At 41.6% G+C, this 20542-nt stretch overlaps 3 protein-coding genes across 3 annotated transcripts; all 3 read right to left on the bottom strand.

The window, feature by feature from the left end:
• Positions 1–1507: 1507 nt before the first annotated feature.
• LOC311025314 (olfactory receptor 1M1-like) lies at positions 1508–2470 on the bottom strand (the record flags this gene model as incomplete). The annotated part of the gene is made up of 1 exon (XM_084028165.1): positions 1508–2470. One exon carries the CDS (start codon positions 2468–2470, stop codon positions 1508–1510), a length of 963 nt encoding a protein of 320 aa, XP_083884291.1.
• Positions 2471–6817: 4347 nt separating this feature from the next.
• On the bottom strand, positions 6818–13311 carry LOC311025313 (olfactory receptor 1M1-like; the record flags this gene model as incomplete). The annotated part of the gene is made up of 3 exons (XM_084028164.1): positions 6818–7397; positions 11091–11329; positions 13279–13311. 3 exons carry the CDS (start codon positions 13309–13311, stop codon positions 6818–6820), a joined length of 852 nt encoding a protein of 283 aa, XP_083884290.1.
• Positions 13312–15232: 1921 nt separating this feature from the next.
• Positions 15233–16195, bottom strand: LOC311026105 (olfactory receptor 1M1-like; the record flags this gene model as incomplete). The annotated part of the gene is made up of 1 exon (XM_084029438.1): positions 15233–16195. One exon carries the CDS (start codon positions 16193–16195, stop codon positions 15233–15235), a length of 963 nt encoding a protein of 320 aa, XP_083885564.1.
• Between the last annotated feature and the right edge of the window lie 4347 nt (positions 16196–20542).

The raw sequence follows: 20542 nt of genomic DNA, 5'->3' as shown, positions 1-20542 counted from the left end.
CACTTTCACAGCGGAGACGGCAGAGGCATCGGCCCGTCGGAGGAGGTACATTATTCACAAGTACATGGAATTTGGAAATTGCTTCTGAAGTAAGTAATATGCTTACTATCAAAATTCTAGCACATAAAAGTGCAGGCTTTGCCCAATAAAAAGGCACAGAATAATCTCAAATTCATACATTTACATTTAATTCAATAAAATGATAATATCACAATATTTCCACTGTTAGCATTGATGGATAGACATAATGAGTCAGTAAACAGTGACAAACACATCTAATGACTTGTTTATTGCACAATGCTCCCAGAGGATGCGTTTATTGTTAAACAGGCCAAAACAAAACTGTTCTAATGAGCCCAGTTTATGTTGCCATCACTAGAGAATATTAGTTATTGTCCTTAACTATAACAAGCAAAACTTTTACTGTTTACACTTCAGACTAATTACTCTCAGTTGCACCTATTAGGAATAACAACAATTAAAAAAGGAGGGAAATTAAAGAGCCACAAGAGAGAAGTTGTTGCCTTGATACTCCGCCAAATGTCGTAACTACCTTTTTTTTTAAAAATCAAATAGCATAATTAAACTAGTTCTGCTTTGGTTTATGAAGATTTACAAATACTAAGTTTCATTCAGACTCTAAACTAAATTTTCCGTTTTGTACATTCATCGCTTTTTAGGCACATTTCCTCTCACAGCAATATACCGCTGAAGCTTGGTTTAAATGACATGCCCCATTTTTCTAAATATTCTATTCGTAATTATTTTATTCAGTCTAACATAGTGCTCGTTTAAATCACCAGCAGATGTAAAGTCAGTGAGTTCCTATTCAGGCAGATAATATTCATCTGTTCTGTGTCTCTGGAATAATCCAGTTTTTGTATAATTTTGTGTGAAAATGCAAACATTTTCACAGAGAAAAACTTAATGGAACAAACGTGTACATGAGTCCAAATACAGTTTCTCTAACCTTTTCTCCAATACCTCATTTAATACCACATTTAAAAGAACGACAAATAAACGGGAAGATTGAAGTCAACCCGTGTTTTCATATGAAGGGTCGTGCCCTCTTTGTGGTGCGATGAACCCCTTAGTTCAGTATGATTAGAAAATGCATTTCTGATGCAGCACACCGACTTAAAATCTCTTCAAGTATCTCAGCTCAAGACAATAATGAGACCCGCTGTTTTTCAGACAATTTATGAAGAATATAAATGTGAGTTACAGTAAAGTAAAAACAAAGTGTTCCTGATAGGAGTGTTTCAGGTGCACATATAAGAGCCAGAGCAGTCAAATATATCATACAAATAAATTAAAATACAGCTAAGTATATTATATGCCTAAATACGTCAGTTATATGTAGAGTGTTTACATAATGGCAGAATAAATACAAATAAATATTAAGAAAAACACATTATTAATGTAACATAATATACATAATAACAACATGCATTCATACACACATAGTCTTGACTGTTAAAGATTGCTTTTATAGGAAAACACATTGTCAAAGGCTGGTTTTCATTCTATGGACCATTGCCACGGCTCTGGTTTTAATCTCTTTGGTCTTCAAGGAATATACGATGGGATTGATGCAGGGTGGCATGCAAGAGGCCAGCGACAGACTCAGCACACGCTGGTCCGGGTCAATGGATCGCACATAAAACCCCAATGAAAATATGCTGAATATAGGAATGTAAAATACAGCAACGAGGATCAGGTGCTCGACGCAAGTAGCGAGAGCTTTCATCCGGTTACTTAGCGACTTCATCCTGAACACGGTGACCAGGATGCTGCCATAAGACAGAATGATGAAACTAAAAGGGGTCATCAGATTCACCATACTGGAAACCGAAGCAACTGACCACTGCAGGGTGTAATCGTTGCAGGCGAGTCTAAACACGGGCGCGTAGTCACAGAAATAGCTGAACACACTGACCGAATTGCAGAATGACAGTCGAGTCATGATGGCCGTGCTGTGTGCCATACTTCCCAAATTGTAAACCCAAGTCACGCCAACGATGCACAACATGATCGTCACCGTGTTGAACCGGTTCTGACGCAGAGGGAAACATATGGCAACGAACCTGTCGTAGGCAAGTATGGCGAGCGCGTACGACTCCATAGCCGCCACGCTGTAGTACACATACATTTGCAATAGACATAGATTGAACGGAACAAAGTTGTCCTTAAGGAGGAACGTCTTAATCATGCTGGGAATCGTGCTTGTGTTTAAGATCATGTCAATCACTGCAAGGTTGACCACAGCCACAAATTTTGGTGTATGTAAGTTGGAGTCTTGAGCAATTATGTAGATCAATAAAGCATTGAAAAGTAGTGTAAACACATATACAAATGCGAGGAAGATAATGTAGAGGCTGATGAAGGGAAACGTCTGGAATCCGATGATATAAAAGCCAGGAGGATGAATGATGCCGGAGTCATTTAAAACGGTCCTGAGAGAAGACATAGTTGGACTGGGTCTGTGCTGAGGTGCGTAAAAACTCTGTGGTCTGAAAAGGAGGACAAAAGTACATCTTATTACTTATCTTTCAAATGAAATACTTAATGTCTTTGTCAGGGTAAATGCATAATTAATTATATTTAAGAATCAATGAAAACTTTAAGTAAGCCTAAACAGACACGTATACATTTATGCACCATTAATATAACATGCAACAGAACACAGTGTGTCTTTGGCTCACCTGTTGATGAGCGCTTTACACGAAGCGGCTCCATATTCTGCTGACTCCAATAGTAGCCATTGAACGTCTGCATGTCTGTCCTCTGCACAGTTAGAATTATATCCTCTTCGTCAGCCTCCAGAGATAACCCGCAACCTTCTAATTAAGAATAATATGGATCAACAATATAGTAATGAGCAGTGCCCTTCTACTGAAGTGTATTTCTCTTCAAACTTATCTTGTTGGCAACACAAACATATAATTGTCCTGTGATTCCAAGCACCTCATTAATCTTTATCTCCAGAGCAGGAAAACATGCAGGTTGTAATTAATAGCCTCAACACTTATTAAAACTGAAACCCCAATCAGCAACCACTTTTATTTCCATCTGACAATATGAATCATGTTTATGAAGCCTGTCAATCAATTTGGAAGTGGGTTTGACACTTCTGTTTTCAGTTGCTTGTGCCTTTTAAGGAATTAAAACATTTATGGAATTAACAAATGTGTACAAAAAATAACATAAATATTATATTGTGTGGTGCCAACGTGCTTTTACTGTTCTCGCTTCAAAGGTAGATTTACATTTACATTTACATTTAGGTCATTTAGCAGACGCTTTTGTCCAAAGCGACTTACAATAAGTACATTTGTCAAAAGAAGGAAACAAAGAAACCACAACATATCATTGCCGATAAAGTAAGAGCTAAAAATAGAACAAGTGTTAGATCCTCGTCTGAGTAAAGTAGTAGCTGTTCAGCAAAACATACCTTAAGAGCAACAGTGCTATGATCAAATTGCTATAGGTAAGGTTTGATTTTTTAAAATCTGAACAGATGAGTCTTGAGCCTTTGTTGGAAGATGGCAAATGACTCAGCTGTCCTGACATTAGTCGGGAGTTTGTTCCACCACTGAGGCGCCAGAACAGAGAAGAGTCTGGACTTTGCTGAGTGACATTTGTTTGATTTCAGCGATGGTACCAGCCGGCCAGCTGAAGTAGAGAAGCGAAGTGCTCACCTCGGGGCGTGAGGTTTGACCAGTGTTTGAAGGTAGATGGGTGCTGTTCCATTGATGGCCCTGAAGGCCAGTGCCATCGTCTTGAATTGGATGCGTGGTGCAACAGGAAGCCAGTGGAGGTCAAGGAGGAGGAAGGTCACATGGGAGAATTTGGGTAGACTGAAGACAAGGCGTGCTGCAGTGTTCTGGATACGCTGCAATGGTTTAGTCGCAGAGGCCAGGAGTCCAGCCAGGAGAGAGTTGCAGTAGTCAAGGCGGGAGATGACCAGTGCTTGGACCAGGAGTTGCGTTGCATCCTTTGTGAGGAAGGTCCGAATCCTGCGGATATTGTAGAGGGCAAATCTGCAGGATCGGGCCACAGCAGTGATGTTGGGGGTGCAGGATAGTTTGGCATCAAGGATTATACCCAGGTTCCTCGCAGTTGATGAAGGCAATACTGTGATGCCCTCGACAGTGACCGACAGGTCCATGCAAGGGCAGTCTTTCCCTGGGATGAAGAGGAGTTCGGTTTTATTCAGGTTAAGCTTGAGGTGATGTGCAGTTTTCCAGACAGAGATGTCAGCCAGACATTCCGAGATGCGAGTTGCAATGTGAGTGTCAGAGGTTGGGGGAAAAGAGAGGAATAGCTGGGTGTCATCTGCGTAACAATGGTAGGAGAATCCATGCGATGTAATTACAGAACCTAGTGATCTGGTTAGAGTGAGAACAGAAGCGGTCCTAATACTGAGCCTTGAGGGACACCCGTGTCCAGAGAACAGGGTTTGGACATAGCCATTCCATGTGACCTGAAATGTGTGATTTGTCAGGTATGATGTGAACCAGGTGAGAGCAGAGTCAGTTATGCCAAGCTCAGCCAGGGTGGAGAGGAGGATTTGGTTGTTGACTGTGTCGAATGCAGCAGATAGGTCGAGGAGAATGAGAACGGAGGAGTGGGATGAGGCTCTGGCGTCTCGCAGGGACTCCTTGGGTTGGAGGCGGAAGAGTAAAGAGATTTACCCTTAATATATAATGCAGCGAAATCCCTAACATCTAATGTATTCATCTGTAATTTAACATATAAACTGACAGATACACAGAACAGTTTCCTGGCCAGCTGCTGCACTACAACTACATCACCTTCACCTCAACCTGGTCCAATTAAATCCAATCATCCTCATCTTGTCATTCCTGCTTAATCTGAGCTCACTGGCCTTGCAGAGGCCTCATCTTTGGGGGGGCAACGGGCCTTCAAGGCTGAACCTGCCTACCTCACAATGGCAATGATTATTCTATGGAAGTTTTTTTGTGCCATCTGAGTTTGAATATGAATTTCTAAGATTGACATTTTTCAGCATCAAAATCAGACTTTGAATTTTAAAATAAATAAAACTTCTTTTTTTGCCTCTGAATTTGAAAAAAAAATCAGTCTAAAAAAATCCAACATCTCAAAAAATTCAGTCTCAGTTTTCTACAGTCTATTATATATGCGCGCTTCCACACTTTCCCTCTTTGGTCCTCTTACCTGAGTAGCTGCTTCACTCGCCATCTATCGTGACTATTAAGCAGCTTTTATCGATCATTAATCGTCCATTCATAGATCGTATTATACCTCTGACCACGGAACACCAGCACTTTCACAGCGGAGACGACAGAGGCAATCGGCCCGTCGGAGGAGGTACATTATTCACAAGTACATGGAATTTGGAGATTGCTTCTGAAGTAAGTAATATGCTTACTATCAAAATTCTAGCACATAAAAGTGCAGGCTTTGCCCAATAAAAAGACACAGAATAATCTCAAATTCATACATTTACATTTAATTCAATAAAATGATAATATCACAATATTTCCACTGTTAGCATTGATGGATAGACATAATGAGTCAGTAAACAGTGACAAACACATCTAATGACTTGTTTATTGCACAATGCTCCCAGAGGATGCGTTTATTGTTAAACAGGCCAAAACAAAACTGTTCTAATGAGCCCAGTTTATGTTGCCATCACCAGAGAATATTAGTTATTGTCCTTAACTATAACAAGCAAACCTTTTACTGTTTACACTTCAGACTAATTACTCTCAGTTGCACCTATTAGGAATAACAACAATTAAAAAAGGAGGAAAATTAAAGAGCCACAAGAGAGAAGTTGTTGCCTTGATACTCCGCCAAATGTCGTAACTACCTTTTTTTTTAAAAATCAAATAGCATAATTAAACTAGTTCTGCTTTGGTTTATGAAGATTTACAAACACTAAGTTTCATTCAGACTCTAAACTAAATTTTCCGTTTTGTACATTCATCGCTTTTTAGGCACATTTCCTCTCACAGCAATATACCGCTGAAGCTTGGTTTAAATGACATGCCCCATTTTTCTAAATATTCTATTCGTAATTATTTTATTCAGTCTAACATAGTGCTCGTTTGAATCACCAGCAGATGTAAAGTCAGTGAGTTCCTATTCAGGCAGATAATATTCATCTGTTCTTTGTCTCTGGAATAATCCAGTTTTTGTATAATTTTGCGTGAAAATGCAAACATTTTCACAGAGAAAGTCTTAATGGAACAAACGTGTACATGAGTCCAAATACAGTTTCTCTAACCTTTTCTCCAATACCTCATTTAATACCACATTTAAAAGAACGACAAATAAACGGGAAGATTGAAGTCAACCCGTGTTTTCATATGAAGGGTCGTGCCCTCTTTGTGGTGCGATGAACCCCTTAGTTCAGTATGATTAGAAAATGCATTTCTGATGCAGCACACCGACTTAAAATCTCTTCAAGTATCTCAGCTCAAGACAATAATGAGACCCGCTGTTTTTCAGACAATTTATGAAGAATATAAATGTGAGTTACAGTAAAGTAAAAACAAAGTGTTCCAGATAGGAGTGTTTCAGGTGCACATATAAGAGCCAGAGCAGTCAAATATATCATACAAATAAATTGAAATACAGCTAAGTATATTATATGCCTAAATACGTCAGTTATATGTAGAGTGTTTACATAATGGCAGAATAAATACAAATAAATATTAAGAAAAACACATTATTAATGTAACATAATATACATAATAACAACATGCATTCATACACACATAGTCTTGACTGTTAAAGATTGCTTTTGTAGGGAAACACATTGTCAAAGGCTGGTTTTCATTCTATGGACCAGTGCCACGGCTCTGGTTTTAATCTCTTTGGTCTTCAAGGAATATACGATGGGATTGATGCAGGGTGGCATGCAAGAGGCCAGCGACAGACTCAGCACACGCTGGTCCGGGTCAATGGATCGCACATAAAACCCCAATGAAAATATGCTGAATATAGGAATGTAAAATACAGCAACGAGGATCAGGTGCTCGACGCAAGTAGCGAGAGCTTTTATCCGGTTACTTAGTGACTTCATCCTGAACACGGTGACCAGGATGCTGCTATAAGACAGAATGATGAAACTAAAAGGGGTCATCAGATTCACCATACTGGAATTTGAAGCAGTTGACCACTGCAGGGTGTAATCGTTGCAGGCGAGTCTAAACACGGGTGCGTAGTCACAGAAATAGCTGAACACACTGACTGAATTGCAGAATGACAGTCGAGTCATGATGGCCGTGTTGTATGCCACACATCCCAAATTGTAAACCCAATTCACGCCCACGATGCACAACATGATCGTCACCGTGTTGAATCGGTTCTGACGCAGAGGGAAACATATGGCAACGTACCTGTCGTAGGCAAGTATGGCGAGTGCATACGACTCCATAGACACCACGGCGTAGTACACATACATTTGCAATAGACATAGATTGAACGGAACAAAGTTGTCCTTAAGGAGGAACGTCTTAATCATGCCGGGAATCGTGCTTGTGTTTAAGATCACGTCAATCACTGCGAGGTTGACCACAGCCACAAACTTTGGTGTATGTAAGTTGGAGTCTTGAGCAATTATGTAGATCAATAAAGTATTGAAAAGTAGTGTAAACACGTATACAAATGCGAGGAAGATAATGTAGAGGCTGATGAAGGGAAACGTCTGGAATCCGATGATATAAAAGCCAGGAGGATGAATGATGCCAGAGTCATTTAAAGCGGTCCTGAGAGAAGACATAGTTGGACTGGGTCGGGGCCGAGGTGTGTAAAAACTCTGTGGTCTGAAAAGGAGGGGAAAAGTACATCTTATTACTTATCTTTCAAATGATATACTTAATGTCTTTGTCAGGGTAAATGCATAATTCATTATATTTAAGAATCAATGAAAACTTTAAGTAAGCCTAAACAGACACGTATACATTTATGCACCATTAATATAACATGCAACAGAACACAGTGTGTCTTTGGCTCACCTGTTGATGAGCGCTTTACACGAAGCGGCTCCATATTCTGCTGACTCCAATAGTAGCCATTGAACGTCTGCATGTCTGACCTCTGCACAGTTAGAATTATACCCTCTTCATCAGCCTCCAGAGATAACACGCAACCTTCTAATTAAGAATAATATGGATCAACAATATAGTAATGAGCAGTGCCCTTCTACTGAAGTGTATTTGTCTTCTAACTTATCATGTTGGCAACACAAACATATTATTGTCCTGTGATTCCAAGCACCTCATTAATCTTTATCTCCAGAGCAGGAAAACATGCAGGTTGTAATTAATAGCCTCAACACTTATTAAAATGAAACCCCAATCAGCAACCACTTTTATTTCCATCTGACAATATGAATCATGTTTATTAAGCCTGTCAATCAATTTGGGAGTGGGTTTGACACTTCTGTTTTCAGTTGCTTGTGCCTTTTAAGGAATTCAATAATTTATGTAATTAACAAATGAATACAAAAGATAATATAAATATTATATTGTGTGGTGCCAACGTGCTTTTACTGTTCTCGCTTCAAAGGTAGATTTACCCTTAATGTCACCGTCACACTCGTCACCGTCACCCTCCTTTACGCCCATTGTGCAGACTCTGGAAGGACAGAAACCATTGAACTTTTTGTTTTAATATACAATACATTTTAAAATCTGTTTACCCTTATACCTCTGGTCTCAGTCGGGTCTGTGTCTCCCTCCTTTTCGGACACAATCACCGTCAAAATCACATCAAAGTCAAACTTCCTCAAATATTAAAGCAATACATTAAATACATGTTGGTAAAGGAGCAGAAAGATGTCATTTACCTTCAGATCGGACCACTTTTTCTGAAGTTCTACCACCGTCCGCTATGTACCACTGACGCCGTGGACTGCAGCAGCAATGTGTTGCCACTCGCACTGCTTCTTTTTAATTGTGATCCCACTGCTGTGGCCACTAAATAAAATTATTTTCCGGGCCTCCACCTCCCCAACAAGTGTCTCTATCTCGGTTTCTGAGAAGTTACGCTTCTTCTTTTTTTTTCTGACCTGTCGCCATGATTCACCGCACGAAAACAATTGCATGCCGGCTCATTAATATGGTAAAAAAGTGGGCGTGCACAGGGTGGGATTCAGGTACGCACACTTGTAGGTGATCTGTGATTTTTGGGGCACGCAAACTTTGGCTTTTGGGCATGTGTACACTTTTAGTAAGGATCCTACGCACGGTTTTATAAATGAGGCCCCTGGTCAGGCCGACAATACAAAACATGCTCTGCACTAGGGTTGTAAACGATAAACCGATGCGACCGGATATTCGGTTCAACAAGTGAGAGATACGGCTGCATCGGTAGCAGCCTCCTCAATCGATACGAATTATCAATGAATTCCTAGATGAATCGGTTACAGAGTCATGGATTGGGTATCTCGAGACTTTGAAGCTGTTGGCGGCATTACACCAGCGTCTCTAATGCGGCGTTCACACCGAACGCGATAGACGCGAATACAATCGCGTCAGACGCGTGTATCGCGCCGCTTGATCATTTTGGACTTTTTTAGCGTCATTCGCGCCATTCGCGCCATTCGCGTCATTCGCTTCATTCGCGTCATTCGCTTCATTCGCGCATAACGCTCATTTTTGAGGGGAGCCGGCGGGTCACGTCGGCGGACCCTCCTCCTCCGCCTCGGGGTACCCGATGCCAGAGTCCGTGAGCCTCCTCCGGGAGCCACGTCCCTCGCACCTCTCCCCAGAGTCGGGGCCACATTCGACCTCAGATCAGATGAGACAACCCGCTGAATTTAAGCATATTACTAAGCGGAGGAAAATAAACTATCTAGGATTCCCTCAGTAGCGGCGAGCGAAGAGGGAGAGCCCAGCGCCGAATCCCCGTCCGACGGGCGGGCGGCGGGGGAAATGTGGCGTACGGAAGACCGATTGCCCGGTGTCGCGCGGGGGCCTGAGTCCTTCTGATCGAGGCTCAGCCCTGACGGTGTGAGGCCGGTACGGCCCCCGTCGCGCCGGGGTCCGGTCTTCCCGAGTCGGGTTTGGTAATGCAGCCCGTCCATCTCAGCTCATCTGTCTGTCGGCTTGAACTCGTCGCTGATTGGATGTCGCGGCGCGATGCCGCCTGAAAAGTTCGATATTTTCAACTTTATTCGCGCCGCGTCAGACGCGCCATTCGCGCCATTCGCGCCGCGTCAGACGCGCCATTCGCTTCATTCGCGTCAGACGCGCCATTCGCGCCATTCGCGCCGCGTCTCATCGCGCCAGACGCTCCATTCGCGCCGCCTCCGCCTGAATCGCGTGTCATCGCGCCATTTACATTGGTTTTCAATACTGAGTCGCCGCTCAATTCACGTCTATCGCGTTCGGTGTGAACGCCGCTTAAAACAACACGAGAGCTGAAGCTACCCGCGAAATGCCGTAGCTGGCTAGCTTGTATGAGTTATAAACAAGGGAGGTGGAGGTGGAGAGGCGGGTGCAGCACAGGTAGGCGGCTGCAACGCTGCCGTGTGACCGCAGGCACTCACGACCGCACGTGAGAGACGGATGGCTTTGAATGTCGATCGCTTGTGTCTCAACTTGCGCCTAAAGAGGCGGCAGCAGCACGGGTAGCGTCCACAACACTGTCCTGTGACCGCCATCCAACGATTCAGCCAGACTTTTTTTTGGTCCATGTCTAAAAATAAATACATTGACATGTGATTTTGTTGTTCTGTTTTTTTTTTTTTTTTTTTGCCAGTGCCATACAGCCACAATGTTTTGGGGATATGTGGTATTTTACATATTTGAAAAGAAACTATTGTACTGTCACTTTCATAGAATCGGCTTCTTTATTTTATAAAATATCTACAACAAATATTAACCGTAGAATTGAATCGTATCTTTACACTGTATGGAATCGATTCAAATCGAATCGGTCTGTAATAAAAGGATATCGTTTTTGAATCGAATCGTAACCTGTGTATCTAGATGCATATCGAACCGTTTATCACAAAGAGATGTGCAACCCTACTCTGCACTATGTTGACCAAGTTCTGACGCAGAGGGAAACGTATCGTGATCAACCGGTCGTAGGCGAGGACAGTGAGTGCAAATGACTCCAAAGTCCCAAATGTGTAGTAGACAAACATCTGCACCAAACACAGGTTGAATGGAATGAAATTGTCCTTAACGAGGAATATCTTTATCATGCTGGGAGTAGTGCATGTGCTAAGGATTATGTCTACTACTGCCAGGTTGAACACAGCCAGAAACTCCGGAGTGTGTAAACAGCGGAGATGGGAGTAAGTCACACATATGCAAGTCTCAAGGAATTCTCAAGTCTTAACCTTCAAGTCTCAAGCAAGCCCTGAGTCATTTTTGTGAGAGTCGAGTCAAGTCAAGTCAAGTCAAGTCATAACTTAGGTCAAGCAAGTCACAAGTCAAGTCATAGAAATATAATAAACTGGAAAACAACCATCTTAAAAGACTAAATCTTTAAGAGACTGCAGCCTAAGTTTTATGCAGCCCTCCTTTGCACAAAAGGGCCAACAAATAGAGGAAGGCTAAAGAATAATTATAAATACTCACTAGGACCAGCAGGATTAGAATTACTAGGAACTACTACAGGGCCAGATGTACCAAACAATAATTACCAGACAGAGTACTCAACACAGTAGTTTATCTTGGGAAAGGCAGCAAACCACCTTCCATTTACAACAACATTTTCAATATATTGCAAAAAGACAGTGCATCAAAGAATGAACTTGAACAAATAAGACTTCTATGTCCACTACTCTTTCAAAGTGGCCTCACTCTTTCATGTGAGAGAAAACTTTAACCATAACTTGGTGTCTTAGTGTAAGCATGTGCGTATGTGTGTGAGAGAGCAAAAGAGTCAGAATGTGTGTGAGAAAGAGAGAGAGAGAGAGAGATTTTCGAGAGCTTGCGGGAGGTGGCGCACCGCCTCTCGAAACTCGCCGCAACGCGAAGACTTTGCACGGCTTCTTACATAGACAATGAATGGGAAGCGTGGAAATAACGCTGCCTGTGGACACATAGGGCCCTAGTTTCGTAGACCAGGCGCAGTCGGGGCTCAGCGCACTTGCGCCACGCCGAAGGGGTGTGTCCGTCTGGACTTTGCAAGTTTCGTGCACGGCGCAGTCTAGCGCAGGCACACCTCCCGTCACTCCTACCCCCGCAAGTGGGAAAGAGGGAGGAGAGAAGGCGTGAGTGGGAGACGAGGAGGAGAGAAGGCGTGGAGTGGGATTAACAGCCAATTCAGATCTTCACCAATCAAATGAGCTCCTCTCCTCACCTTTAATGCGCCGAGGCGGGGTTCAGTGCAAGTGTCGTCACTTGACAACCCAATGACAGATGACAGCAGCAGCAGTGCCAGACGGCCAAACTTTTCCCAGGACGAAACTGATGTTTTGGTCTGAGAGGTCCAAGTTTCAGCTGTGTTAATTCAGTCAGGCTGAGTTTCCGTTACGCGTGCCATCCGCCTTTGATCTGACGTCAGATGTGACGGGACAATCTATATAGATATAAATTCACGTGTTGATTCAATTAGTAGGCTGCACGGTGGTGTAGTGGGTAGCACTCTCGCCTCACAGCAAGAGGGTCCCGGGTTCGATCCCTGGGTCGGCCCGGGTTCCTTCTGTGTGGAGTTTGCATGTTCTCCCCGTGTAAGCGTGGGTTCTCTCCGGGTTCTCCGGCTTCCTCCCACAGTCCAAAGACATGCAGGATGGGGATAGGTAAATTGGTGACTCTAAATTGTCCGTAGGTGTGAATGTGAGCGTGAATGGTTGTTTGTCTCTATATGTTGGCCCTGCGATAGACTGGCGACCTGTCCAGGGTGTACCCTGCCTTCGCCCAATGACAGCTGGGATCGGCTCCAGCCCCCCCGTGACCCTGAATACAGGATAAAGCGGTAGAAAATGGATGGATGGATGGATTCAATTAGTTGCATTAAATAGTGTTTGTTGTGATTATTTATTGCATTTAAATGTGCCTGGAACTGTGGAAACCTGCCTGTGATGTCTTGGTGACGTGTGCGCACTGCGTGCCGGTGAGCCAAACTGCCACTCCGCCAGCTGTAATTCGCCTTGCGCCGAGGGCAGACCAGGTTGGAGCTGGCGGGCTTTTGGCACAGTCTCGGCGTGGCTTTTTGCCACGAAACTTCAACAGCGCCAAGCTGAATGTGTGACACCTCCCCCTGCTGCGCCGCCACACCCAACTCGGCGCAGGCGATCCACCAAACTGCCAAACTGACTGTGCGCAGGGCTGCACTGGTCGAAACTTGCATTGAGCCGGCTCCATCCCCTGCGCTGCGCCACGGAATTTTTTCTTTTGTTGAGTTGATTTTTTGTAAACCAAGAATATACTTACTATCAAAATTCTAGTGCACGTAAAATTGCAGGCTTTTGATGAATGTACTGAGTTACAGTTACATTCATATCAACAGTGACAAACACATCTAATGACTCGTTTATTGCACAATGTTCCCAGAGGATGCGTTTATCGTTAAACAGGCCAAAACAAAACTGTTCTAATGAGCCCAGTTTATGTTGCCATCACCAGAGAATTTTAGTTATTGCCCTTAACTATAACAAGCAAAACTTTTACTGTTTACACTTCAGACTAATTACTCTCAGTTGCACCTATTAGGAATAACAACAATTAAAAAAGGAGGAAACTAAAGAGCCACAAGAGAGAAGTTGTTGCCTTGATACTCCGCCAAGTGCCGTAACTACCTTTTAAAAAAAAAAAAAAATAGCATAATTAAACTAGTTCTGCTTTGGTTTATGAAGATTTACAAATACTAAGTTTCATTCAGACTCTAGACTAAATTTTCCGTTTTGTACATTCATCGCTTTTTAGGCACATTTCCTCTCACAGCAATATACCGCTGAAGCTTGGTTTAAATGACATGCCCCATTTTTCTAAATATTCTATTCGGAATTATTTTATTCAGTCTAACATAGTGTTCATCTATTAATATATATTTATAATATGAATATAATATTCATCTATTCTGTGTCTCTGGAAAAATCCCGTTTTTGTATAATTTTGTGTGAAAATGCAAAAATATTCACCCCGAGGAAGTCTTAATGGAACAAACGTGTACATTTATGAGTCCAAATACAGTTTCTCTTAAAAAAAATCCTTTTCTCCAGTACCTAATTTAATACCACATTTAAAAGAACTACAAATAAACGGGGAGATTGAAGTCAACCCGTGTTTTCATATGAAGGGTCGTGCCCTCTTTGTGGTGCGATGAACCCCTTAGTTCAGTATGATTAGAAAATGCATTTCTGATGCAGCACACCGACTTAAAATCTCTTCAAGTATCTCAGCTCAAGACAATAATGAGACCCGCTGTTTTTCAGACAATTTATGAAGAATATAAATGTGAGTTACAGTAAAGTAAAAACAAAGTGTTCCAGATAGGAGTGTTTCAGGTGCATACATAAGAGCCAGAGCAGTCAAATATATCATACAAATAAATTAAAATACAGCTAAGTATATTGTATGCCTAAATACGTCAGTTATATGTAGAGTGTTTACATAATGGCAGAATAAATACAAATAAATATTAAGAAAAACACATTATTGTGTAATAGGGACTAAATAACATGACATTGCAATTGTTCAAAAGTTCAATGAGTAATTCTAGTAAAAAGTTAGAAATCCATATACAAATCTTAGACAACACTAGTACATATAGAGATATAGCTGAGTTACAAGAAGACACAGAGCACCGGCCCTCACAGATAAAGGCTCTATCATCAGCCATCATCAGCATCATCACTCTAATAGGCCTTAAACAGTTTCTTATTTTTTTTACAAGCATCTTATTTTGTTTTATAGCCTCTCTGTGCAAATCAGTCTGACAAGATTGTAGCCTGCTTCATAAAACTGTTGGGCTGTATCACAAATTCGTCGACAATGTTGGAATTGACCAAAAGGTATCTGTCTTGAAGCCAGTTATGATGGGAACTATCAGATTTCAGCACAGTATTTATTTGAATTGTTGTCTTCCTTTATGCTGCAGTGTGGAGCTGGTCATCCTCTTGGAAATTAATGTTATTTTTTAGAATAGAATGGCATTCAACATAAAACCATGCCTGCTTCCTCTGACGGATAGGTAAAATAGGCCTAACAACATGCATTCATACACACATAGTCTTGACTGTTAAAGATTGCTTTTGTAGGGAAACACATTGTCAAAGGCTGGTTTTCATTCTATGGACCAGTGCCACGGCTCTGGTTTTAATCTCTTTGGTCTTCAAGGAATATACGATGGGATTGATGCAGGGTGGCATGCAAGAGGCCAGCGACAGACTCAGCACACGCTGGTCCGGGTCAATGGCTCGCACATAAAACCCCAATGAAAATATGCTGAATATAGGAATGTAAAACACAGCAACGAGGATCAGGTGCTCGACGCAAGTAGCGAGAGCTTTCATCCGGTTACTTAGCGACTTCATCCTGAACACGGTGACCAGGATGCTGCCATAAGACAGAATGATGAAACTAAAAGGGGCCATCAGATTCACCATACTGGAAGTCGAAGCGACTGACCACTGCAGGGTGTAATCGTTGCAGGCGAGTCTAAACACGGGCGCGTAGTCACAGAAATAGCTGAACACACTGACCGAATTGCAGAATGACAGTCGAGTCATGATGGACGTGCTGTGTGCCACCCTTCCAAAATTGTAAACCCAAGTCACGCCCACGATGCACAACATGATCGTCACTGTGTTGAATCGGTTCTGACGCAGAGGGAAACATATGGCAACGAACCTGTCGTAGGCAAGTATGGCGAGCGCATACGACTCCATAGACAGCACAGCATAGTACACATACATTTGCAACAGACATAGATTGAATGGAACAAAGTTGTCTTTAAGGAGGAACGTCTTAATCATGCTGGGAATCGTGCTTGTGTTTAAGATCATGTCAATCACTGCAAGGTTGACCACAGCCACAAACTTTGGTGTATGTAAGTTGGAGTCTTGAGCAATTATGTAGATCAATAAAGTATTGAAAAGTAGTGTAAACACATATACAAATGCGAGGAAGATAATGTAGAGGCTGATGAAGGGAAACGTCTGGAATCCGATGATATAAAAGCCAGGAGGATGAATGATGCCGGAGTCATTTAAAGCGGTCCTGAGAGAAGACATAGTTGGACTGGGTCGGGGCCGAGGTGTGTAAAAACTCTCTGGTTTGAAAAGGAGGGAAAAAGTACATCTTATTACTTATCTTTCAAATTAAATACTTAATGTCTTTGTCAGGGTAAATGCATAAGTCATTATATTTAAGAATCAATGGAAACTTTAAGTAAGCGTAAACAGACACGTATACATTTATGCACCATTAATATAACATGCAACAGAACACAGTGTGTCTTTGGCTCACCTGTTGATGAGCGCTTTACACGAAGCGGCTCCATATTCTGCTGACTCCAATAGTAGCCATTGAACGTCTGCATGTCTGTCCTCTGCACAGTTAGAATTATACCCTCTTCGTCAGCCTCCAGAGATAACACGCAACCTTCTAATTAAGAATAATATGGATCAACAATATAGTAATGAGCAGTGCCCTTCTACTGAAGTGTGTTTCTCTTCAAACTTATCTTGTTGGCAACACAAACATATTATTGTCCTGTGATTCCAAGCACCTCATTAATCTTTATCTCCAGAGCAGGAAAACATGCAGGTTGTAATTAATAGCCTCAACACTTATTAAAACTGAAACCCCAATCAGCTTATTTCCATTTGACAATATGAATCATGTTTATTAACCCTGTCAATCAATTTGGAAGTGGGGTTGACACTTCTGTTTTCAGTTGCTTGTGCCTTTTAAGGAATTCAAACATTCCTTAAAAAGCGCTATTTGTTATTAATTTAACAAATGAATAAAAAAATATATATAAATATAATATTGTGTGGTGCCGACGTGATTTTACTGTTCTCGCTTCAAAGGTAGATTTACCCTTAATATATAATGCGGCGAAAGCCTAACCCTAACATCTAATGTATTCATCTAAACATATAAATTGACAGATAGATGAGACCTAATCAGGCACAATCATCCTAATATTAACTAGATGGTCGAGACTGTATTGATCAAATGAGACAGTTCCCATTTTGAAAGATAGATGAGTTCAGAACACAGAACAGTTTCTTGGCCAGCTGCTGCACTACAACTACATCACCTTCACCTCAACCTGGTCCAATTAAATCCAATCATCCTCATCTATTCATTACCGCTTAATCTGAGCTCAATGGCCTTCCAGGGGCCTCATCCTTGGGGGGGGGGCTTCAAGGCTGAACCTGCCTACCTCACAAGGGCAAGGATTATCTTTCACGACTACCTTGACTGCAAGTGACCTCATGACGTGTGTGCAAAGTCACAGCAGTTGGATTCCTTCCCACACCGAAATGCGAAGGAAGTGACACAATCCAAACACGATGCACCATCATTTCCTTGACTCCCTCACCTGTTATATCTGTTTGGAGTCAACTGATTGGGAAGAAACTCTGGTTTTAAAATGCTGGCCAATCATTCATGGGCAAGTTCATTCAGCCACTTGCTTTTACAACCCAAAATGATTGCACCAAATGTCTGTTGAGAAGAGTAGAGGTCCAGGGTGTTATACATGTATAATGCAAAATATTCTTTACGTATCACTTAAAGTAAGTGAAAAGAAAGTAAACTATCATCCTCTCTGAGGGAGCATTTATCATCAAATAGTCCATAATGGCTCCAGACAGGATGACTTTTTGCTGCATCTGAGAGCTCAGAGTCATTCTAATGATCCCCGTTTGAGATTTCGTCACCTGAAGAAGCAAGTTAATGACCCTTCTTGCAACAAACAAACCTTTTGCTGTTTAAACCTTCACCTAATTAATCTTACCTGCGTCTATTAGCAAGTTTTGCACCCTTACATTTGGACGGAAATGGATGGGAAATTGGGACCCTCGTGGCCTGTGCTTCCCCCCACGGGTACCTCCTCTGAAATAACAAGCTGCGTTTGTTTGGACTACACAGAAACACATCATTTGATTTCACAGAGGCTTAATTAAATGTTGGAACACAACAGATCACGCAACTCGGTAATCAACGGATGATCAAAGCTGTAATTTGAATGTAGCAACGGCAGACGTGTGCGATATTCAACCTATGTTCAGCAATGAAAAACATCAAGACAATTTCATGAGTCTGTATAAAAACATCCACAGTTTGTATAAACTTGGAGTGTATAAACTGACTTGACAATGCGTAGCGACATTGAGAGTTAATAGTATTTCCTGAGGGGGCTTTTATCATCAAACAGGGCACATTGACCCCAGACTAAAGGCTTCACTTCTGCCTCTTTGACTCATGGGAACCCTGCTAATGAGCCCTATTTGTGATGTCATTACCAAAGGATGCCGGTTAATGACTCTGCCCATAACAAACAAACCTTTTACTGTTCCGACTTAAGCCTAATTAATCTTATCTGCATCCACAGGAAGGGTTTGCACGGCCACAATTAAAACTCCAGTGTAATGGGAATGGGTGTACAGGGATATTAATGAGTTTTTGGTGTTCTTGAAAAAGCTCAAGTATAAACCCTCAATTTGACTAATAGTCACCTCTTCTCTGGGAGATATAGGAGATATAGACCTGCAATCTCAGCCCCTACGTGTCTTTGATGCCTTTTCTGAAGTTGACGCTTTCGGTATGCTAAGTGTGATGAAAGTGCCTTCAACTTTAGAATGTTTTCATCGTTACTCGCTGCGTTGGCATCGGACACAGACAATATACTGCGGAACATTCGGAAGCACATAACGTATTACAAGACATCTAGAAGTTACTTGTGTGCATCAGCACAAAAAAATTCAAAATGCTTCTAAACAACTTGAACAAAAAATGAAAGGCTGGTAATGATGTTCTGGGTAACCATGATCAATCAATTAATGTACCATCGAATGTTGGTTAATGAAAGCTATAAAACAGCAATGTGGTGTAAAAATACTGAAAATATAAGAGGCACTAGCAACTATTCAATGTGAATTCAGTAATCCACCTCATGCCCAGATGTTTGTCACCACACACACATCTGGATCTGGAGAGAAAGATGGCGTCTCCGTATTGGGGGGAAAAAAGGAAAATCACATAATTCTTGAAAAATGTCTTGTCAAAATTCATCACAAGGGTATAGCAATACACATTTAGACAGACCATCGTGAAAAGCATTAAGGAGACTTCAGAAATAGGAAAAAAGTGATAAGGCCCAGCCAAGAGCACGGCATGATCCATGAGAAAGGAGCAGATAAGAGTCGTCTCAGTGTTATTGTGCAGTATACAAACTGTACAAAGATTTACTACGAGGGGCAAAGTCAGAAAACACAATATAAAGCCATAACTTCAGTACAGTATTACTTAAACTGTTAAATTAGTAGCCGTGAGGAATCATCTAACTATACTAAGTGAAGGGACTGTGCTGAACTACAGTTTTAATATCTCGCCCTGTTTACATAACACGAGAAGAATAATTTTAAATTATTTACAGAGGGCTATAACACCAAACATTAATTTATAAGGCACTGTGGCTATTTGATTGATTGTAGGTCTGTTTTGAATCAAGCTTTTCCTCAAACTGTAGATTTTCTCTACAATATACTATATATTCCTGCGTTCTCTTCCATTTTAATTAATGGGGGGAAGATATTAATGAGGCAAAATTTCAATAGAGGTTTTATTTGTTTACAGGCAAGGTCATGAAGTATTTTTCCCCAGTGATGTCATCCCAGCTGGGACTCATTAGACAGACTTTTAGGGACGTGGTCCTTTTGTCTTGGGTCATCTTGTCCTTTTGAAGTTGTAAATTCCAAGGGGAATCTCATCAAAGTGTCAGACTGCCAGACAAGAATATATGTACCCTATGTCTATTATATAAAGTATATATAGCTGCAGTGTAGCCAAATAACCACACGGGGGTAGTAGTTGGCAGACTTTAATGGTAAAGGTCAAGGAGGGTGCAAAAAGTTAGCATGCACTCAAATGCACTGAATGATATATTAAGATTGTATTCTTCTTCTTCAGCCCATAGAACATAATGTTGTAGCTGTGTGTTTATCAGTTTGGGGTTATACTGTAGCATGCTGAACTGAGAGGCGAGAAGGTGACAGACAGGTTGTCAGGGCAGATATTGTTTTCTCTGAGGTAACGGGCCGCTCAGAGGATCAGCAGCTTCTTTCTGGTGAAGGACAGCATAAAATATTCAAACTGCTGAGACTGCATTTTGTTTTTTCACAGCCATTTGACTGAGAACCGGCCCATCTCATACTCATACTGCTCAAAGACTCACTGGCAGCTAATTAGCAGAGCTACCGTAGATGGTGCTGTGATTGATGGGAATGAGATTTAATGAGCACTAAACATTTCCTAATTAGGCTGAATATTTGTTAGCAGGCATTTCAACGCATCATTCTTATTTTTACAATTGCTTCAGTGATTATAAAATGATGTGATGGGATGTA

This window comes from Eutrigla gurnardus, assembly GCF_963514095.1.
Source record: "Eutrigla gurnardus genome assembly, chromosome: 15".
Taxonomy (NCBI): Eukaryota; Metazoa; Chordata; class Actinopteri; order Perciformes; family Triglidae; genus Eutrigla; species Eutrigla gurnardus.
This window is presented reverse-complemented; position numbering and strand designations above follow the sequence as displayed.